The 23359-nt window shown below is 44.6% G+C and overlaps 1 protein-coding gene across 5 annotated transcripts in view; it reads left to right on the top strand.

Moving 5' to 3' along the window:
- Positions 1-23359, top strand: part of SLC12A8 (solute carrier family 12 member 8) — a 139410-nt gene that overhangs the window by 20684 nt on the left and 95367 nt on the right. For 4 of the 5 annotated variants that reach the window (XM_058731088.1, XM_058731089.1, XM_058731086.1 and 1 more), the window contains exons 3-5: positions 3843-3989; positions 8366-8557; positions 16889-17120. In XM_058731088.1, coding sequence (XP_058587071.1) covers positions 3843-3989; positions 8366-8557; positions 16889-17120 — 571 coding nt within the window. Of the gene's footprint in view, positions 1-3842; positions 3990-8365; positions 8558-9892; positions 10052-16888; positions 17121-23359 lie in introns of those variants that run through there. The other variant, XM_058731090.1, reaches the window with a different exon arrangement.

Below are 23359 nucleotides of genomic sequence, written 5' to 3' on the forward strand. Positions count from 1 at the left end.
AGTTGGATGCTTTAGCCACCCAGGTGCCCCTGGATGTTTTTGAAAAAGGTAGCTCAGAACTGGTCCAACTGTCACCTACCATCACCCCAGCTGTTCTCCCTCCTCCTGCCCCCAGTGATAGTAATGACTGGGTAGAGGCGCAGAGGGAGAATCTGTGAGCCATAGCCTTCATGGCAGGGCATATCTGAAATATGAGGGGATTCCTTACCCTCCCATAAAGGAGGGAGTTGGGTGTGAGGTTCCAGGGTGTGGGGGAGAAGCTGATATTCCCTTCTCCTGTTGGATGTCTGCTTGGGTGCAGATCCATGGCTCTGCCCTTGGCCTGAGCAGGAGTGAAGGGGAATTGGAAGAAGCTGGCAGGGCAGAGAGAGAGTAAGGTTGTGGAGTAGCCAGTCATGATATTGTGATTTATAATGAGAAATAAATATTTGGTTTTTATCCCCAACCCTGGCACAGAGCTCCTAAAACCCTTGGAATTTTCTAAGTGATAAGAGTGATAAGGGTATCTGGATATTCATAACCATCCCTTTTCAACCACAACTGGGTTTATGTTAATAAGGTGACTTTTGGAAAGCACCTAAGGATGGGGGCTGGTTGCCCGGGGCACCAACCATGATTAGAGGGTTGGAACTTTCAGGGAGAGAGGTGGGGGCTGGAGAGTGTGAGTCAAATCCCAATGGCTGGTGATTGAATCAACTATGCCTATGTACGAAGCATCCATAAAACCCCCAAAGAACGAGGTTTGAAGAGCTTCCAGGCTGGTAGACACATAGACATATGGGGAGCGTCGTGTGCCTGGAGAGAGCATGGAAGCTACACACTTCTCCCCCATGGGCATCTCCCATGGGCTGTTCCAGGGTTATATGCTTTTATAACAGCAGTAGTCTAGTAAGTGAAGTGTTTCTCTGAATTCCTTGAGATGTTCTAGCAAACTAATGGAACTCAAGGCGAGTGTCATGAGAACCTCTGATTTAGAGCCAGTCTTTCAGAAGCACAGGTGACAATTTACACTTATGACCACCATCTGAATTGGGGGGTTGACCAGTCTTATGACTATTTCCAGATAAAAAATATCATAATTAAATTGGATTATAGGACACCCAGCTGGTGCTGGAGAAATGCTTGGTATGGGGGGGAAAACCCACACATCAGAATTGGTGTCAGAGTCATACCAGCCGTGGGCCATCTGACTGGTCACTCTGCAAGGTCACTGGTTTGAGTCGTCTAGCTGGCAGACTCCTAAAAAGTCAGCTGTGGGGCAGTGGCAGAGGCTGGGGGCATCCTGGAAGTGGTGCACCTGCAGGACATGGTGGAGAAGGGAGAGGTGTGAGGAATGGGCACCCAGTGGTGCTTCTATGCTGATGCCTAGAGACAGCGTGTCAGTGCAGGGGGTGGGGGGCTGGGAAATGCCCTTGTGGTCTCTAAAATACTTACTTAGCATTTTATTCTAGGCTTCTCTGTCTCATCCTCTTTCCCTTTTTTCTGTGCTTCTGTATCTTCTTCTTCTCTCTCTCCCTGAGCTTATGCTGGTCTCTCTCTCTCAAGAACATCAGGGTTGCAGCTTTGGAGTTAAACGTAGGCTCTTCCTACTGGCCTCTGATGAGTAAATGCAGGTGCTGGGAAGACTTAGTTATATTCTTTTGTCACTTGGTAAAAAAAAAAAAAAAGAAGAAGAAGAAGAAGAAAATAAGCACATTCCCTTCAGCGTCCTGAGATAAGCTGTCATGACCTGGTCCCCAAGCTCATTTTAAACCATTTACACTTTTATTCTCAGGGTACGGAGTCTCCTTAAGTTTCTGCCTCCTTTGGGAAGCCTCTTTAAGGCTGATTTAGCCCCACGAGATCCAGGGAGTGAAAGCTTCTCATAAGCCATTAGGTAAACACATAAAGCAGCCTTCAGAGTGGACATGCGAAGGCTGGGATGGAAGAGGAATAAAATTTCTAAATTCATGATGGGAGATCCATGGGTAAGACAGACGTCTTCATAATTTAGCAAAGTTCAGGATGTTACAAATGGGAACCTACAGAATTGGCTGTTAGGAAAGCAAAGGGCAAATAACCGGAGGTGCAGGGCCAAGTACAGATTTTATAGTCTGGCGTGGACTTGGGGCCATCCTGTCTCTCCTCCCAGCCTCCCTCCTCTGCTCTAACAGGGGCCCTCTCCCTGCCTGCCTCCCAGGGGCATTGTGAGGATTAAAGGAGAAGATTGATTTGGAAGGTGAAAGCCACTCTCTGAATTATTGCTCTTCGTTGCTGAGAGCTGCTATTGTTACTGCTGTTTCTAATAAATAACAGACCTATAACAGGCCTTGGTAGGAAAATGTAGGCTTGTGAAAGACAGATGAACAGAAATCTGAGTGGAGTCAGGGACTGGTGGGTTATGCCATCCCATGGGGTGCTTAAGTCTTAACTGACTGCCCTGATGGTTTTTTTAGGACCTTTCTAGGTCTGTGGGTGCATGTTACAAGAGGAGAAGAGGAGCTGGGCTCCTCTCCTTTTGTTTTGACCAAGGCCGGTTGGCCTCAGCTTTGGGTCCTCGATCATGGGCACATCCTTTGCTCTCAGCCATTCAGAAGCTCTGACCTTAGATTTTATTTCCTCTAGTCTTAACTTTTCTGCCTTCTCACTGTGCTTATACATGCTCCAGGTAGACTGCTTGTCCACACCGGTCCATAGTTGGGGCTTCCTAGTCCCTGTAAGGTGAGAATCCCTGATCACTGCTATGGTAGTTTGAGGTACTGGAAGACTAGTGACGTGTGAAGTTAGACTACTATCCTGTGCAAGAGCAGCTCACAACATGAGCTGCTACTAGTTTTCTGCAAGTCATTTTAGTATTTCCACAAGGTTTAGTCTTTTTAGTAAAGAGTTTCCATTTGAGTGTTTTGTTAAAGTGCCTTTGTTATTTTTGAATTAGAAAAATAAGGTAGGCATCTGTTTAACTGCTTATAAATAAGCCTCTGGTTCTAAACAGCTGCCAAAGGATGCCTTAGAATCCTGGGGTGTGGGATGGAATGGAGCTTAGAGATCACCATAACAGCGGTGTTCAGGCAAGAGAACAGAGACCGCTCCAGGCATTAAAAAAAAACTTTTAAAATGTTTAATTATTTGAGAGAGAGGGAGAGAGCAAGCATGAGCAGGGGAGGGGCAGAGAGAGGGAGACACAGAATCCGAAGCAGGCTCCAGGCTCTGAGCTGTCAGCACATTGCCTGATATGGGGTTCAAACCCACAAACTGGGAGATCATGACCTGAGCCAAAGTTGGACACTTAAATGATTGTGCCACCCAGGTGCCCCAGGCATTTTAAACAGAAGTAATTTAATATGCAGAATTCATTACAGCAGTATTAGGGACGGAGGCTCAAAAAGCATAAAGGAAGTCTACACGAAGATTAGTAACTGCTGGAAGCTGCTATCCCAGTGGGACGGAGATACTGGGAGGGAAAGTGGCCTTATCCAGAAAGCTGGAACTTAGAATCCCACACTCACCTAGAAGTGACACACAACACTTCTACCTATTTTCCAGAGGCCAGAACTCAGTCACATGGCCACGCCTACCTGCAGCCGTGCTGGGAGTGGTCTACTGAGTGGCCAGAAGGGAACCGGCCTGCTGGACAACCAGTCTGTGCCTGTGTGGGTACAGGGATCACTGTCGGGAGAGAGCAGCGACGCTTTTGCAGAAACAATCTTCAAGACTGTGCGCACATTCACACCTGCCCTGGCATACTAGGGTGGATGTATGTCAGAGCGGAGTTCTCCTACCCACCTCCTGTTCTACTTCCCTTCCCTTCCCCTTGCTGGCCCTCTGAAGCACTGCATGCTGAATTCTGTGTGCTCTGTTTTCAGGGGACGCTGGCCCAGCCCCAGCCCTGGTGGAAGAGCCAGCTGTTTGTGTGGGAGCCAGTGCTGTTTGGGACCTGGGACGGTGTGTTCACATCCTGTATGATCAACATTTTTGGGGTTGTCCTTTTCCTGAGGACTGGCTGGTTAGTGGTGAGTGATGAGCTGGTGGCCCTGGAGTTTCTTGTGAGCTTGTGACACGGAAAGGTCTGCACTCTTGGGCATTCCACAGGGCAGGCAACAGATTCCTGAAGCACGGATGCTCCAGAAACATGAAACAAGAAGCAAGTACATATAGCTAGCGTTGCTATTTAAATGAGAATCCTGAGAACCTAGGCCTCAGACAAAGCCTCCAATGGAAGCCTCGCCATGGATTTAAGTTATATGAGCACAGAAATATGAGCAATGTGAGTCAGGGCACATCCTGGATGGGACTAGAGGTGGATCAGAGAGAGCAGACTGGTGGCAGTTTTGCCTCTGGTTTGTGACCCTCTCCTGCTTTCCTGGTATTTTTCAACTTGTCTGGTGCCCTCCTAGTGGCACTGGTTGCCTTGTCCCACCACACACAGATCCTGTGTGAGAGGCTGCACATGGCCAGTGCTTGGTCACAGGTGCATGAGATCATGGGGGTACATTTGCTTCCTCCATGGAGGAACCAAAGGCCTCTTCTTTGTGTCTTTTCTGAAGGCATCCTGGGAGCTTCCAAGCAGATGTGTGTCCTGAGCAGGGGTTCTGAACCCCTTACATGGCACCTTCTTCCTGGGACACCAGTAAACTAAACAGGCTGCTCGAAACAAAAGGCTAGCCAGTCAGGAGTCATTGATGAGCACCTAATGTGTTCCAGGCACTACAAGGTACCAAAGGGATTATGAAACAGAAGGCCCTGTTCTTCCCTCTGGTGCGCTAACAGTCCTGGGTAGATTTCACATCAGGAATCCAAGTGGTTTCTCAAAGCAGCATTAAATACCTCAGGAGTGGAATAGGCTGTGAACATATGGTGGCTAAGTGTCCAGGAAAGCTTCCTGGAAGAGGTGTGGTTCAGCCAGGCTTTGAGAGGTGAGCTGGGTTGCACAGATGAAAGAGAGAGGGGGTCATTCAAGGTGTGGAATGTACTAGTCAGGGTTCTTCAAGGGAACACAGGCAGAACCAATAGGAGCTATATATCTATAAAAGATATATAGAATGTCCTATATATATATGACTGGGGGGTCTGGTGAGTCCAAGTGAGACTCAGGTAAGAATTGATGTTTCAGGCTTGAATCCAAAGACTGGGAGCACAGGCGGAATTTCTGTGTTGCAGTCTGGCTACAGAATTCTTTCTTCTTTGGGAAACCTCAGTCTTTGCTGTTAAAGCCTTCCAACAGATTGGATGAGGCCCTTTGGCATTATAGACGGTAATCTCTTTTTAACAAAAAATTTTCTTTTTTAACATTTATTTATTTTCAAGAGACAGAGAGAGACAGAGTGCGAGTGGTGGAGGGGCAGAGAGAGAGAGAGAGGGAGACACAGAATCTGAAGCAGACTCCAGGCTCTGAGTTAGCACAGAGCCTGACGTGGGGCTTGAACCCACTAACCTGAGCTGAAGTTGGACACTTAACTGACTGAGCCACCCAGGTGCCCCTAGACAGTAATCTCTTTTACTTAAAGTCTACTGACTGTAAATGTTAAGCACAGCTAAAACAAAAACAAACAAACAAAAAAACTACATTTACAGCAACATCTAGATTACTGTTTGACTAAATAAATGGTCACCATATTCTATCCAAGTTAACACAGAAAATTAACCATCGCATGGGCAAATTCTGGGGAAGGAAAGCTGAGCTGTGACAAGGTGTATGGGGTTCTTAGCCCCTCAGGAGGCCTAGGTGAGGCCAGACCTTCCTGAGCTCTTTTACCTAGGTCATTAGCTCAGGGTTCAGCCTTAATCATGGCCTGGGTTACGCCTGGGTGGCTCACTCGGTTAAGCGTCCGACTTCAGCTTGGGTCATGATCTCACGTTTAGTGGGTTCGAGCCCTGCTTCGGGCTTTGCAGTCTGGAGCCTACTTCAGATTCTGGGTCTCCCTCTCTCTCTGCCCCTCCCCCACTCACACTCTGTCTCTGTCTCTTGAAAATAAATAAATGTTAAAAAAATTTTTTTTAAAAATCAGACCCACCCAGGGGTGGGTGACTTTTTTTTTTTTTTTTAATTAACATGTGAAAGCTTAGCGTAGGGTCAGCCAAACTCCCTAGTGTAGCTATAAGAATTTATGCCTCCTACACCCTTCCCAGACTTACAGGGCCTTCTGCTTACAAAAACACAAAGCCTTCATCTCAGACTCCTTGTTGTGCAGGCAGATTTAGGCTTCTGGTATCCACCTCTGTTTTTAACCTCTTCCTAAGGGCCACCTCACTGCCCAGCACCTCTCCAGCCTGTGTCCAAGGGAGGCCCATCAGTCTGACTGCTGTGTGGCAGAGGAAGGTGTAGCCAGTGACAGCTGGGTCCCTGGGCTCTGCTTCACACAAGGTAGTTATGGAATTGTAGAAAGGAGAAAAAGGTAAGCTTTCTCTATTTTTTTAAGTAGGCTCTATGCTCATGATGGGGCTCAAACTTATAACCCCAAGATCAAGATTCACATGCTCTGCTGACTGAGCCAGCCAGCTAGGTGCACCCCAGCTCTCTTTATTTTGATTCTTTTTTTTTTTTTTAAGTTTATTTATTTATTTTGGGAAAGAGAGAGCAGCAGAGGGGCAGAGAGAGAGGGAGAGAGAATCCCAAGCAAGCTCCACACTGTCAGAGCAGAGCCCAATGCAGTGCTCAAACCCATGAACTATGAGATCATGACCTGAGCTGAGATCAAGAGTTGGATGCTTAACGGACTGAGCCACCCAGGCGCCACTCTATTTTGTTTCTTAAGTCTGTAAGGGCTTCTTCTGAACCCTCCCACTGGGTTATTTTTTGGAGAAATGACTATCCAGAGGTGTCAGTTCCCTCTGCAAAGTGAAGGTACAAGTTGTATTCATTTTCTCTTGCTGTGTAACAAATTAGTCCAGTACCTAGCAGCATGAGGCAAATACGTGTATTATCTTATGTATTATCTTACAGTTTCTGTGGTCCAGGTATCCAAGTGCAGCCTAGCTGGGTTCTTCTGGCTCAGAGTCTCTCCCAGGGTCACAGACAGGCTCTCAGTCAGGACTGCATTCCCACCTGAAGGCTCTACCAGAGGAGGAGCTGTTTCCAAGATCACTTGCGCAGTTGTTGGCTGGCCTTGTTATGTGGGCCTCTTCCTAGGGCTGCCTCCTTACATGCAGCTCACTTCCCCGGAGACCAGCAGTCTAAGGGAGAGAGAGAGAGAGAGAGAGAGAGTGAGAGAGAGAGCGCACCCAAGATGAAAGCCACGGTCTTTTTCTATCCTCATCTCAGAAGTGATCTCCTGCAGAGTTCTGTTCATTAGAAGTGAGTCACCAGGTCCAACCCCAACTCAAGGGGAGGAGATTACACAGGGCATGTGTGCCAGGGACTGGGGGTCATGGGGGGGGCTGCCTTTGAAGCTGCCTGCCACACAAATGCATCCTTTTGCCCTGAAATGATCTCTTGTTTTTCAGCTTTGACATTAGTTTTACCTGAAACATCATATTTGATCATGGGGAAAAAAAGGCAAATGTGAAATGGCAAAGAAAAGATAGAGCTTCTAGGAGGTGGCATAAAGCTGGAGTGAGTAGAGGTCATGCTCAGATTCTCAAATAGACCATGTGAACTCTAAAGAATAATTTGATAGCACACTTATAATTTTGAAGATGTTAAAGTGGTAGTTTTGGCCTGAAAACCTAAAGATTGGTGCAAGATATTTTATTATCACATGCAAACAATTTGAAAACACAAAGGAAGAAAAGAGTAATTCTATAATTTCATTAAAAATATAAAATCAGCAAAATAAGAAACTGTCTGAATAAAGCATAACTGGATAAAGCATCATCCTGCTCTCTTGGCACTCACAGCCCGGAGGTAAAGATGGGCTTGGAAGCAGTACTTGACAAGTACTGTGGAAAGTACTAAGCCCGGGCACTGTACAAACCAGAGGAGGGTTCCAGGGACAGTTTTCCGGAGGAGGTAGCCCCTAACCTAAAAGGATGGGACAGAGTGAGGCTGTCTAGGAGATGGAGTGAGCAGGAAAGGCATGCCCAGGAGGGTGGTGGGGAAGAGCATGTGACTTCCTGCTAGGGCACAGGGATGAGACAGACTGGAGGGCGGGGAGGGGATGGATGGGGAGGGGCCTCATGAGGGTATCCAGTTGCTTTGACTATACCCTATTGGCAGTGGGAAGTCAGTGAAGAGTTTGAAGCAAAGATGTTTCCCTTCATCTGGAATTTCTTCCAGGCCTTATGCTTGTGGGCTGCCTCTGTCCTTTTTCAGGTACCCAGCTCTTCCTCCCCCAACCCCTGTTGCAGCTCTGGAGGTGTCGGGGGAGGTGGTTAGTGCTCCTGGGAGGGGCCTGACTGGCAGGCCTCCCTGTCCTAACCCCTGACCTTGCTTCTTGCTGTTCTGCTGCAGGGTAATACAGGAGTGCTCATGGGCGTGTTTCTGGTGTCCTTCGTCATCCTGGTGGCCCTCATCACCGTGCTGTCTGGCATCGGTGTTGGGGAGCACTGTGGTGTTGGCAGCGGTGGTGTCTACTCGATGATCTCCTCGGTCCTTGGTGGGCAGACCGGTGGCACGATTGGGCTACTGTACGTGTTTGGACAGGTGAGCCTGGGGGCTGGGGGAGGGGAGTTGTGCCCTGAGGCCATCAGCATATGGGATCTGTTCCCTCGCTTGGCTGTTTGCCACCATCTTCTCATCCACGTTCCCATTTGATCTAAAGAGAGGCAAGTTAGGGTAATTGGCCCCATTTTATAGATGGGCAGACTGGGGCTCTGAGAGGGAGCTCAGAGGCATAGCTTAGCCCACTGTCCAGGACCCTGACCCAGAGTCCAGGGCTCCTTCCTCTCTACCTCTGGTGCCTTGTGGCATCCTGATCTGCCCAGGAATGCAGGGCTTGGCTGGAACTATCCTTGATGCCCATTGTAGGGAGGGGAGTGCATGACAGTGGCCCAAGCCCAGGTGGCAGCTGGGTGGCCCTGTCCCTGGGGCACTTTAGTGCTGAAGAAGGGACATTTTACCTGTGCCAAAAGACTTTCCTGGACGCGGGCACTTCTCAAATGAGCTGGAGCTTCAGGCTCATTGACAGCTTGATGGCCTTGCCGAGGAGGCCAGAGCCGTATGTGGACGCCCTGTCTGAGAAGGAGGGGGCGGTGCAGCAGGGTGGACACAGGCTCTCAGAAAACCAGTGAGCAGGGAGAAGCACTGGGACTTACTTAGCTAAAACACAGGGATGGTGACCTAATGAGGACGAAACAAAGACAGACATTAAGAAGCAGCTCTTTGTAAGCACTTCTTGGCTTGAGAAAGGCTTTTATGATGGTGCAAAGGGTGGTGGGTGGTTGAAAACACAGTTTCAAGAAAAGAATTTGTCTAAGGGTACAAGAGTCTCCTCAAAGAAAGGATACGTTTGTTCTTTTCTTTTTCAGCAGGGTTATTTTAGTATAACTACATCTGATTCTCCAACAGTGCAAAGGGTGTGTGTGTGTGTGTGTGTGTGTGTGTGTGTGTGTGTGTGAGACATGCATGAAAGGCAGAGAGATTGTCACTGCACTCTTAAAGCCACTTGCCTTTACTGGAGAAAGATCTTTAAGCTCCGTAGCTTGGGAGTGAGAAATAAATGGTTAGTTTACTTTATTACCCTGGGGATTTGTCTGTCGATGTTTTACTTCTGCACTGTCTCCTAGCCAGGTTGCAGTCCTGCTCTCTAGGTAAGCAAGCTTACCTGCAGCAGCAAATACCACGACAGGGACCAGCGCCGAACTGGGGGTCAGCGAAGGGCCCTTGTAGAGGGGAAGCTGGGATGTCGTGTCTCCTGTGTGTGGGTTGCTTCAGAGGAAGGGTGTTCACAGAAAAAGTGTTTTCTGCACACTGGCAGCTGCTGCCGAACAGCCACCCCATCTACACCCTCGCTCGCTTAGCTTGCTCTCTGTTCGGGTCTCGGTGAGAAACACCGGAGCCCCTCTGGCCGGCGTCTTCAGGCCTCTCCTTTGCCTGCTGCTGACCTGGGCTGGCTTCTCTGATCGGAGTGTGGGTGCTGCATAACCCTTTTTATATGCTATTGGATTCACTCCACTAGGATTTTGTTGAGGATTTGGGGTATGTATTCATGAGGGATATTGGTCTGTAGTGTTCTTGTGATCTCTTTGTCTAGTTTTGGTCTCATGATAAAGCTGGCCCGATAGAATGAGTTGGGAGGTGTTCCCTCCTCTTTTATTTTTTAGAAGAGTTTCTAAAGGATTAGTGTTAATCCTTCTTTAAATGTTTGGTAAAACTTAGTGGTGAAACCATCTGGTCCCTGGCTTTTCTTTGTAGGAAGTTTTTTGATAACTAGTTCAATCACTTATATAGGCATAATCTGATTTTCTATTTCTTCTTGAGTCAGTTTTGGTAGTTTGTGTCTTTCTAGGAGTCTGTCCATTTTATCTCTGTTATTTAATTTATTGGTGTAAAATCATTCATGGATTCCTTATAATCTTTTTAGTGTTTGTAAGATTGGTAGTAATGGCTTCCCTTCCATCCTGATTTTAATCATTTGAGACTTTGCTCCTTTTTTTTTTTTTTCCTTCAGTCAGTCTAGTTAAAGAAAGTTTTGGTTTTGTTGGTTTTTCTTTTCTTTTTTTTTTTTTTTCTGGTCTCCAATTTATTCCTACTCCAGTCTTTAGTATTTCCTTCCTCTTGCTTCCTTTGGGTTTAGTTTGCTCTTCTTTTTCTAGTTTCTTAAGGTGGAAGGTTAGGTCACTGACTCGAGACCCTTCTTTCAGGGAGTAATTGGGGTTTCTGAGGGTCCCTATTCCTGGGTCTTACTGACCTGTAACCCCGTCATTCCAGGGCATGAATACACTCATTTATTTTTAATGACTGCTGAGCAGATTGCCTGCTTGCCCTAGAACAGGGGTCAGCAGACTTCCACTATAAAGGTCCAGATAGTAAATATCTTCGTTTTTATGAGTCATATATCTCTGTCACAACTATTCAATTCTGCTGTTGTAGTTCAAAAGCTGCCATAGTCAATATGAAAAACTGGGCTTAGCTGTGTTCCTATAAAACTTTTTTACCAAAACAGGCAGCAAGCAGGATTTAGCCAGCATGTTAAAGTTTGCTAACACTTGTTTCAGGCATAAAAATTTAGACAATATAAGGGTACCTGGCTGGCTGAGTCAGGGAGCATGCAAGCTCTTGATCTCAGGGTTGTGGGTTTGAGCCTCATATTGGGTGTACAGATTACTTAAAAATAAAATCTTTAAAAAATAGAGAGACTATAAACACTTAAAATAATCATTTTAAAGCTTGCAAATATTTTCATAACCCTGCATCCTCCCAAATCCTTCCCTATCATCTCTCTGAGTTGTTGGTGACCCCTTGGCCAGTGGAGAAAACAGTGAACTGGAGCCCCTCCTCACTCTCTGCCCCACTCACTTTTAAAAATTTTTCAATGTTTTATTTATTTTTGAGGGGGGGGAGAGAGAGAGAGAGAGAGAGAGAGAGAGAGAATGGGAGAGGGGCAAGAGAGAGACAGAGACAGAATCTGAAGCAGGCTCCAGGCTCTGAGCTGTCAACACAGAGCTCGACACGGGGCTCAAACCCACGAACTGTGAGACATGACCTGAGCTGAAGTCAGATGCTTAATTGACCGAGTCATCCAGGCTCCCTCTGCCCGACTCACTTTTGGGTCTGAGGGCTTCTTTGAGGTTGCTTACCCTAGATACCAAAATATATGGCTTTCACCTGCATGGTTGTGTCTGTAATTACTGCTTTACATGGTCTTTGCTGGACTGTGCAAAAACCATGGAGAACTGGAAAACTTTCGTAGACCTGATATGGGCTGGAGTTTTGTTGTGGGAGTTAACGCAGTCAAGCAGCTTGAACCTTAAACAAGGATTTCATGTCAGAAAGGAGGGGTGTGGAGGGCAGTTCTGGTCTGTTAGGTAGGTACCCAGAGATGAAAAACAAAATGCCCATGATTGTGAGGTGCAGTTGTTGTAACATAAACACGTTGGAGTGGAAGTGTTCTGCCCTGAAAGTAGGTCACTTTCTCTCTATGAAATGGTGGGTGATGCCCCCAGCTCCCTGCAGCAGAAGATTAGAAAGAAAAGGGAAAAGGAATGTCTGTGATTATAAACTTTAAGAGGTGATAAAAATACTGAAAAACTATAATGGGGTGCCTGAGAGGCTCAATTGGTTAAGTGTCTGACTCTTGATTTCTGCTCAGGTCATGATCTCACGGTTTCGTGAGTTCAAGCCCCACACTGGGATTCTCTCTCTCCCTCTCTCTGTCCTTTCCCTGCTTGTGTGCTCTCTCTCTTTCTCTCAAAATAAATAAATAAACTTTAAAAATATATACATAATAAACTCTGGGGGTGTTTATGCATTAAACAAGTCGACAGGGAGGTTTTCCAGTGAAGAGGTGTACTCATGGTTGGAGGGGAGGGTAGCTGGACTTCTCTGGGGAGGGGTCTGTGGTGTTGTCCATACCTCTGGGGTGGGGGTGTCAAGCTCAGTGGGCAGAGAGGTGTGGGGGGAACTTTGCTTCCTAGACACACCGTGCTCTCCGTACCTAAGTGTAGCATTTGCATAAAGTCTGCAAATCTTAATATATTTGTTTTTATTTTTCCTTTATAAAATTCCTTTAAAGTTACAAAATGATGTTCATTAGAACTAGTTAACATATCAGCGATAATGTAAAGAAAAAGTTTATTTCCCTCCCCATCCTAAGGTGTCCATTGTGAATACCCACCATCCTTTTCTGCCACCTTCCCTGTATTTATGTATGTGAATTCATGATTGTTGAAGTGCTTGCTTGTTTTTACAAAAATGGGGACAGAGTTTATACTCTATTCCATGGTTTGTGTTTCTCACTTAACAATAAGTTATAGATATTCCTCGAGGTCAGTGTTTTAAACTGGTGCTTTTTTGAAAAAACTGTTTATTTATTTTGAGAGAGAGTGCATCTGTGGAAGCTCATGCAAGCTCACACAAGTGGGAAAGGGGCAGAGAGAGAGAGTGAGAGAGAGAATCTCAAGCAGGCTCCATACTGCCAGTGCAGAGCCCCATGTGGGGCTTGAACTCACAAACCATGAGATCATGACTTGATCCAAAATCAAGAGTCAGATGCTCAACCGACTGAGCCACCCAGGTGCCCCTAAACCTGTGCTTTTTAACTAGTAGCTTAGCATTGCCTAATATGAATGTACGATAATTCATGGCACATTTGTCTTCTGTATTCATCATTTTACTCTCTTCTATAAGAGTAGTTGTATTTCTTTTCTCATTCCTAAAATCTGTAATTTTTTTTTTCTTAATCAGACTGCTAGGTGTGTATGTATTTTATTTATCTCTTAAAGGATCAGCTGTTATTTTTATTTTAAATATCTTATTTTTAAGTAATCTCTACACCCAACGTGGGGCTCAAACTCACAACCCCGAGATCAAGAGTCACATATTCCACAGACAGGGAGAGCCAGGCTTCTCTTAAAGGATCAGCTTTTATTCTCTGAATTCTTTCTTTTGTTATTTTTCTTTTATTAATTTCATATTTCTTTTTATTAAATACCTCTTCCTACTATCTTTTTATTTATATTGGTCTTTTTTTATCATGTCTTAAGTTAAATATTTTATTTTTTTCTGCCCTTTTTAACTAATAAAAATATTTAGGGTTATACTTTTTTTTCCTTCTGAATGCAGGATTAGTGTGCCTCTCAAGTTTTAGGATATAATATTCTCCTTTTCATTACTTTCTAGATCATTTGAAATTTTAAAAACTCATTATTTTGCCAACATGGCTCAAATTTATTTCTATTGTATGTTTTCCCCTTGCTGATTTGGAAGTTCTACTGTGCTTTTTGTTCTGAGAAGAGTTATAGTCCACCCTTAGAAAAGCCATAATTATACTTTTCCTATAGTTCCCAACCGAGCAGCATTGCTTACTATGTTCATCCGCCTACCAAATATGGAATCTCTATGACACTTTGACTCCCCCACATTCCATAAATACCCTCACCTCTTACCCCAAAGCTCTTAGATTTTGAGAAGATGGTTTAATTTGTGGTTGTTATTGGTTTCCTTCATAGTAAGTCTTTTCAGTTTTAAGAATCCTTATTTATAAGCTACATTGCAAATTTCCAGTGACAATACCATCGTCTATTTAACATTAACAAAGTATTTTATGAAATTCATGGCTAACTACTGTTTCTTCTTTTTCAGTAGCTAATAATAGTACAGTAAAAATGATAAGGCCAATAGCTAGTATCTCTATAACTCAAAATATGAGCCAGATACTGTTCTAAGAACTTACATAAATTATCTCATTTCACCGTTACAGTAACTTCTTTTTTCCTTGACTTTATTTATTTTGAAAGAGAGAGACTGCGAGTGGGGGAGGGGGAGAGAGAGAGAGAGAGAGAGAGAGAGAGAGAGAGAAACCCAAGCAGGCTACACACTGTCAATGTGGAGCCCAATGTGGGGCTCAAACTCGAGAACCATGAGGTCACAACCTGAGCCAAAACCAAGAGCCGGACACTCAACCAACTAAGCCAGCCAGGTGCCCCCTCACAATAGCTTTTGAAGCAAGTACTATTATTATTATTTGTATTTCACAGATGAGGAAATGAGGCACAGAGAGCTTAAAACACTTTCCCAAGTCACACAGCTAAGCCTGGGAGCCACAGCATTTGGCTCTGGTCTGATTTCACAGTCCATGCTCCTAACCACCATGTCCTTTCACACAGCCTCCACAGGCTTCTCCTTTGTGTTTTGTTCCTAGCATCTTCGGGCTAAAAAGTGATTTTAGCTATGAATTGGAGAGAGGGACTCTACTAGAGCCACTGGAGACAAAGGCAGTCTTTACTGCTTGGCCCACTTCATGTGAGCAAATTCTGTTCACCAGCTAGAAAAGGAAAATGGTGGGTTTGGAAGCTCCAGATGCAAATGGTTGCATTCCAGTTCTGGTGTCACCCTCTGCACATGTGAGGTGTCAGACACCTGGGAAGGTGATGATCATCACTGCATTGTTACCATTTGTTTTTTTAAATTCTGATATATCTGGCCATGAAGAGTCCTGTTGACCTGGCCAGATAGTGACAGAATAGCAGCATCCTTGTGCCTGTCACACTCTTGTTATTTAGCCAAGTGTAAGTTTGAGTCATGAGGTGATGTTTCTCTCTCATCTCTCTCTCTCTCAAGGATGACTTTCCTTCTGCTTACATTTATTGGGCTCCCCCCTCCCCACTCCAATATAGACAGAAATGCCTAGTGTAAGTTTGGGGAACATTGACAATGATGGTATATGTCTAGTAGCAAAATGAGCTGATCTCAGTGAAGAATGGGACCTCCTTCCTGAGCTCCTCTCCAGTACAGAAATTATATCACCCTTCTGGTCTTTACCTAAAAGAGCAGGAAATTAATGGTACCCCGCTTCCCAGAACTCTTTTCATACAGTCAACATATCACAAAATATCTGTTGAATGTTTGCAACATAGTTAGCAAATGTAGGGGCTTTGAAGAGGTATGATCAGCATAAACATTTTTGTTTTTTAGCATGTTTGCATTCTTGGTGGCTTGGGGTAGGGGACATGCTTATATGCATGAACTAAGAATAGACTAGTGACCCAGATAATTAATTGCATTACTTACTGGCAGTAAGCATAATATTTATTCAGAAAAGGGGGATGAGGAAAGGCTTCATGGAAGAGGAACTTGACTGAGGCCCAAGAAGAATTTGTTTCCTGAGAGAACAATGGGAACAGAGCACGGTGATGACCATGACCCAGTGGCCTGGGGGTGGGGAAGGATCAAGCCTGATGGAGAGAAGGGTGCTGAGGAATTATGAAAAGTGAGGTTGGTGTTATTTTCAAATATTTATTTGAAGTTGAGTTTTAAATATATATATATTCTCTCGAGACAGAGCATGAGCAGAGAGAGAGAGGGAGACACAGGATCCTAAGCAGGCTCCAGGCTCTGAGCTGTCAGCACAGAGCCCCACATGGGGCTCGAACTCATGAACCACGAGATCTTGACCCGAGTCAAAGTCAGATGCTTAACCCACTGAACCACCCAGGCGCCCCTTAAATATTTTTTTCAAAGATAAAATTATGACTTTCAGGCAAATATAAGATATACATGGACTAAAGATTTTTTTTGAACTAATTAATTAATGGAAGAGCCAGTAAGATGTACCCAGTTCCTGGTGAAGCAATTTCATAAATAAATGTAAGGATAAGATTGCTGATACAAAATTGGTTAATGTCTTACAGGGTAAGAAACCGAATCTTTTGGATTGTCTGTTCCACTGGACAGAAGCTATTTGCATCTCTGCTGGGAAAAAAAAATCTATAAATGGACAGTAACTTCATAAAGTCTGGGACATTTAACACGTTTAATCAATAGTAAACAATGAGTAGAACTAAGTACATTCACCTAGCCAGTCCTTGGGTAGCCTTTGTTCCATATGACATTGAAAGGATTTGCTGCCCACTTTTTTTTCTTATTCTAAGTTTCGGGTAATTTTTTTTTTTTTTTAATAATAGTGACCTACAAGGAAGTGGAGAAAAACTGGGGTTTGCTTTAGTGTCTTTCTTAGGCTCTGCGAGGGGACCCCCTGTGTGCTTCTATTCTGTTTAGCTCTTGAATAACTCAGACAGAGAAGTCCAGAGTGCTCTTTGGCCCAGAGTCCCATCTCCCTCCTTCTCATCTTAGTCACTACTGACTGGCATTTGTGCTCCCCTCTGGGTGATGGTAGAGACGTAGATGAGAAGAAATGGGGCCAGAGGCAGAGGGCATGGCCAGGAAGGGCTCACTGACCCCTCCAACCCCATGTTGGTTCCCAGGTGCTGAGCCCTGATGAGGGTGGGTGCAGCCCTCAGTGCTGGGCGGGTCTGACCCACGGGTTCCTGATTCTCTGTTCTCTTGCCAACTCTTCCCACCTTGCTTGCCTGTCAGTGTGTCGCAGGGGCCATGTACATCACTGGCTTTGCTGAGTCCATCTCCGATTTGCTGAGCCTCAGGAGTATCTGGGCCGTGCGAGGAATTTCAGTGGCGGTGCATCTGGCCTTGCTGGGGATTAACCTAGCAGGTGTCAAATGGATAATCCGCCTCCAGCTGCTGCTGCTGTTCCTGCTGGCCGTGTCCACACTGGACTTCGTGGTGGGCTCTTTCACACACCTGGACCCAGGTAAGCCTTTGGGAGTTGAGTGGATGGGGTCTTCTAGGGGTCTGCACTGCTTTCTAGATGTGTGTTGGTGTGAGTTTGCAGGACTACCTCCCCATAAGCTTTGCCTACCAGGCGTGTGCTGTTCCTGGAGCAGGACCGAAAGCCCCTCCTCACATAGGCATTTTCATTTAGCATATTTTCCACATTCCTTTTTATTTTCTTTCTGTTAAAAAAAAATAGGAACATTTAAAACAAAGAATAAAGTAGAACTGGACTAGACAAAGATTAAATTCATTAACAGTGATTGGGAGAGTGGGCAGGAAATAGATTTGAAAGTAGGTAAGAAGATAGATTTTAATTTTGTGTGTCATATTTTATTTCTTTTGTTTCACTTATTTATTTATTTATTTTAATTTTTTTTAACATTTATTTATTATTTTTGAGACAGAGAGAGACAGAGCATGAACAGGGGAGGGGCAGAGAGAGAGGGAGACACAGAATCCGAAATGAGCTCCAGGCTCCGAGCTGTCAGCACAGAGCCCGACGCGGGGCTCGAACTCACGGACCGCGAGATCATGACCTGAGCCGAAGTCGGACGCTTAACCGACTGAGCCACCCAGGTGCCCCTATTTTTTATTTTAGAGACAGAGAGAGAGAGAGCTCGCACATGCACACATGTGTGCCAGTGGGGGAGGGGCAGAGGGAGAGGGAGAGAGAGAGAATCTCAAGTAGGCTTTATGCCCAGCATGGAGCTCGACATGGGGCTCGAGCCCACAAACCGTGAGATCATGACCTGAGCCGAAGTCAGGAGTCGGACACTTAACTGACTGTGCCACCCAGGCGCCCCTCTTTTGTGTTAAAAGGACTTGATGCAAATATTACAAATGCTACCAACTGTCATTTGTGGGAGATGGGAACAGATATAGGTTGATCACCTACAGTTTCTTTAATAGTACATTTTCTTTCAAAATAAGAACATGAGTCCATTAACTAAGCTTAAAGAAGGAGAATAAACAGCAGGTGTATTCTGGACCATTTGGAAATGGTGTCACATGTTGGTAACGGATGGACCACTATTTAACCCTGGCTTTTCCAGGGCCTGGAGGATGCTTGGCAGCTATAATCCTCAATCCTTATGCTTTGAGTGGGATGCTGTTGCCCACAGTGTCTGTAAGGGTATAGCTTTGTGGTCTGGGTTGGTTTGGCATCAGAAGTCTTTGTTCCTCTCCAGAGTACAGGGCTGTTCATGGGTGCCTTAGAAAAAAGATAACTGCCTGATATTTCACACTTCGGGGACTCTGGCTTTTTATGGCAACAGTGGCCAGGCATCTACATTGGAATCTGGATAGGGAAAGGGAAATGGGGCCATCCTCTATGATAGAAAAGAGAAGAAAAGAAAAAGACCTGCAGCACAAGTGCCTGTGATGGTGGGGGCGAGCGCCTGCTTTGTGCCAGGCCTGGTGCTTAGCACTGCACATGACTTAGCTCGTGGAATCCTTACCATAACCCATGAAAGAAGAACAGTTATACCCATTTTACAGATGAGGAAACTGGGGAGTATATCACTCATGGTGATCCATGGCAGAGCTGGGAATGAAACTGGATCTATTCACATATGTAGTCACACTGTTTCCTAGGTAGGAAGCGATGTCTGTCTTTACACCACCAGCTGCCTTTTGGTGATAATAGCTCTGCATTCCCCCGTGAAGGCTGCCCTGATGTGTTCTAAATAGTCTTGTCTTTCATAAAGATGTTGGTTGCAGGAAGTTCAGAATTCAGTTGGTACACGCTACTCTGGCCTTATTTTTCATATGTTCAAATTCTTCTGTTGGAAAATAGTCTCTCCCCTGAGCTCCCTGAGTGCCCCCTGCACTCTGACATCCTGATCCCTGCCCCAGAACCTCCAGACTGCCCATGACCCAGCATCTAAAGGGTTAAGCCCTGTGCAGAAGGGCTGCCCCAGGACCCGCTCCAATGCTAAGAGCCAATGCAGTGTCCAAACGGATCACTTGGCGCCTGGGCCTTGCAGCTTGCTAAACACTTGGAGCATCTCCATCGCAGGGGAGGAATGATTTGTTTCCTGGCCTTGCACCAACTGCAGAGACAAGCCCACATCCGGAGGGAGACCTGCTGGCTGTTTGGCTGTAAAACTAACTGTCAGTGGGGGCGAGGGGGTCCACTCCAGTCTCCCATTCCTGGGTGCTTTCTCCCTCCATCAGCGTGGTTGCTGAAAAAGCTTAATTAATTAAATTGCAGGTTGATGCTACCAGCCTCTTTGAAACCTCACTAGGCCGATGTGTTTTCCTTCTTCTCGATTAGAAGCTATCTTGGCTGCTCTTCTGTTACTCCAAGTATTTCTCCTTCTTTCTGGTCAGTGCATTAGCAGGGTGTAGTGTGAAGTGAAATTTATTTTCAATCATTTCCATGGCAACTGGCCCCTCTCAAATCTGTTTTTGGTATCACTGATGTTTTATATGGGCTACTTTCTTTGCAGTAAAAATCCAAACTAAAACTAGATCATAAACCTTCAGAATGCATTTAGCAGAATGATTTCAGCCCTTTGGAAAAACGACATGCACATAGACCTTTGAAAAAAGGCTGGAAAAAGGACTGGAAGGAACTATACCTAAGTGTCAGCAGTGACTGTCTTTCTGCTGAGGTTATGGGTGGCGGCATTATGTTATTTCTCCTTTCCATCAATTGGTTAGTGCTACTTAAAAAATTAATAGACTGTATTTTTTAAAGTTTATTTATTTATTTATTTTGAGAAAGGGGTGTGCAGAGAGAGAAAGGGAGACAGAGTCCCAAGCAGGCTCCACACTGTCAGCCAAGAGCCTATCACGGGGATCAATCTCATGAACTGTGAGATCACAACCTGAGCCAAAACCAAGAGTCAGATGCTTAACCGACTGAGCCACCCAGGTGCCCCTAATAGACTGAATTTTTTATTTAAAAAAAAAAAAATTTTTTTTTAACGTTTATTTATTTTTGAGACAGAGAGAGACAGAGCATGAACAGGGGAGGAGCAGAGAGAGAGGGAGACACAGAATCTGAAACAGGCTCCAGGCTCTGAGCTGTCAGCACAAAGCCCGACGCGGGGCTCGAACTCACGGACCGTGAGATCATGACCTGAGCCGAAGTCAGACGCCCAACCGACCAAGCCACCCAGGCACCCCTAGACTGAATTTTTTAGAGCAGTTTTAGGTTTATGGAAAATTGAGCAGATGGTGCAGAGGTCCCCATATCTTTTCCCCCTCCTTTCCCCACTTCCGTTCCCCCTCTTATCAATATCTCTCATTACTGTGGCATGTTCATTACAAGTGATGAACCAATGTTGACACCTTATTAGTACCTGAAGTCCATGGTTTAGAGTAGGATTCACCCTTTGTGTTGTGCAGTTCTGTGAGCTCGTACAATAATAATGTGTATCCACCATTACAGTGTCGTAGAGAATAGTTTTAAGGTGTCAGAAATTCCTGTGCTCCACTTGTTCATTCCTCCTTCCTCCCACTCTTGAACTCTTGACAATCACTGATCTTACTCTTTCCCTCTCTTGTTTTGCCTTTCCTAGAGTTGGAATCATATGGTATGTAGCCTTTTCAGACTCACTTCTTTCACTAAGCAAATGCATTCAAGGGTTCTCTGTGTCTTTTTGTGACTCGCTAGTTCATGCCTTTTTGTCACTGAATATTTCACTGTGTAGTTGTAACTCAGTTTTTTTTTTAATCCATTCACCTAATTAAAGGACATTTTGGTTGATTCCAACTTTTGGCAATTATGAATAAAACGTCTGTAAACATTTGTGTGCAGGTTTTGTTGAAGATACAACTTTTTAACCCATTTGAATAAATACCTAGGAGCATGAATGCTGGGTCATACAGTAAGACTATGTTTACCTCTCTAAGAAACTGCCAAACTGCCTTCCCAAATGGCTGTGCCATTTTGTATCCCCACCAGCAGCTGGTGAGCGTTCCTGTTGCTCCACATTGTCACCAGTGTTTGGTGTTGTCAGTGTGTTGGATGTTAAACACTCTGATATGTATCTCTCTCTAATAGTAGCATCTCGTTATTTGAATTTGAAATTCAGTAATCACCTATAATATTAAGCATCTTTTCATACATTTATTTGATATCTGTATGTCATCTTTGGTGAGGTGTCTGTTCAGGTCTTTTGACCATTTTTTAATCTGGTTGTTTTCTTATTGCTGAGTTTTAAGAATTCTGTGTATATTTTGGACACAAACCTTTATCACATGTAGGTCTTGTAAATATTTTCTCCCGGTCCATGGCTTATCTTTTTATTCTTAAAATAAATTTTTTTAATGTTTATTTTTGAGAGGCAGAAAGAGCACAAGCTGCGGGAGGGTCAGAGAGAGAGGGAGACACAGAATCCAAAGCAGACTCCAGGCGCTGAGCTGTCAGCATGGAGCCTAATGTGGGGCTTAAACTCACAAGCTGTGAGATCATGACCTGAGCCAAAGTCAGACACTTAACTGACTGAGTCAGGACTTTCCTTATATATATAATTCTATATTGATAGATATAGAGTTCTATATTGATAGTCTTTTTACGTTTAATACTTTATTTTTTAAAAGTTTTTATTAATTTATTTTGAGAGAGAGAGCAGGGGAGGGGCAGAGAGAGAGAGAGAGAGAGAGAGAGGAAGAGAGAGAGAGAATCCCAAGCAGACTCAGCGCTGTCAGCCTGGAGCCCCATGTGGGGCTCGAACTCACAAATTGTAAGATCATTACCTGAGCCAAAATCAAGAGTCAGACGCTTAACCGACTGAGCCACCCAGGTGCCCCATCTTTTTATTCTTTTAACAATGTCTTTTGCTGAGCTGAAGTTTTTAATTGTCATGAAATCTCACATCAATATTTTTCTTTCATGGACCATGCTTTTGGTGTTGTACCTAAAAAACTCATGATTAAATCAAAGGTCATGTAGATTGTCTCCTATGTTATCTTCTAGACTTTTTACAGTTTTGTGTTTTACGTTTAAATCTGTAATCTGTTTTGAGTCAATTTTGTGTACTGTGTAAGGTCAATGTCCAGATTTGCTTTTGCATGTGCCTGCCCTGGTGTTGCACCATTTTTTAAAAGACCACGCTGCCTTTGCTCCTTTGTCAGAGATCTGTTGACTGTATCTGTGTGTGTATTTCTGGGCTCCCTGCTCTGTTCTAGTGCTCTTTGCTTGTTCTCCAATACCACACTGGCTTGGTTATTGCTACTTTCTAGGGAGGGCTGGGGTTGGCTGGTGTCAGACCTGCAACTTTGTCCATTTTCTTTTGTGTTATGTTTAAAATCAGGGAAGGAATGTTTTAAAAATACACTTAAGCCTAACTTTATTTCTGTCCCTTTATTTAAATATAAAAGACTAACTAGAAAAAAATCTAAACAGTCCTGGAATGTATAAAGTAAGAACGTGGAAAGTAAGACCACACTTCATTTTCACACCTCTGCCCTCCCCAGGGAGCTTGGTACAGGCATTCCTTATATACTGCTGTCAAATACATCACCCCAAAAGTTAGTGACATAAGACAACAATAAACATTTATTATTTCTTGCCTTTTCTGTGGGCTAGGAATTTAGCTATGGCATTGCTGGTGGTTCTGGCTCAAGGTTTCTCATGAGGCTCAGTCAGACGTCAGCAGGGGCGGCAGCTGCCTAAAAGCTTGACCAGGGCTGGAGGAGCTGGCTGGCAAGTTGGGGTTGGTTTTTGGAGGGAGGCCTCCCTCCTCCTCCATGTTGTCCTTTCCTGAAAGCTGCTTACGTGTCCCCAAGTCATGCAGTGGCCAGCCTCCCTGAGAACAAACAATCAGAGGGAACGAGAAGGAGAGAGAGCGCTCTATCCTTCACATGATCTAGCTTCAGAAGTCACAGAGCCCTACTTCCTCCATAGTCTCTTTGTTAGAAGTGAATCACTTAGTTGGGTCCTCTTCAAAGGGAGGGAAATTAGTTTCTATAATTTTGAATGGAGACGTGTCAAAGAATTTGAAGACACACTTTAAACCATAACAGTTCATTTTAAAATCAGAAAAAAAAAATTTTAAGTACACTTAAGTGAAATTATATTTCCCCTTTATTTCAAGACAAATGTTTTGTAAGAATTTTAAAAATATTGAAATATAAAATAAAAAGTGGAAGTTCCCTCCCCTACTCTCTTCTTCTGCTCCTGCTCCCCAGAGGGAGATTGGTAAATATCTTTCCAGTCTATTTTCAAGTGCATGTGCATGTACATAAACACATATAACATAGGTC

Source organism: Neofelis nebulosa, chromosome 5 (genome assembly GCF_028018385.1).
Source record: "Neofelis nebulosa isolate mNeoNeb1 chromosome 5, mNeoNeb1.pri, whole genome shotgun sequence".
NCBI lineage: Eukaryota > Metazoa > Chordata > Mammalia > Carnivora > Felidae > Neofelis > Neofelis nebulosa.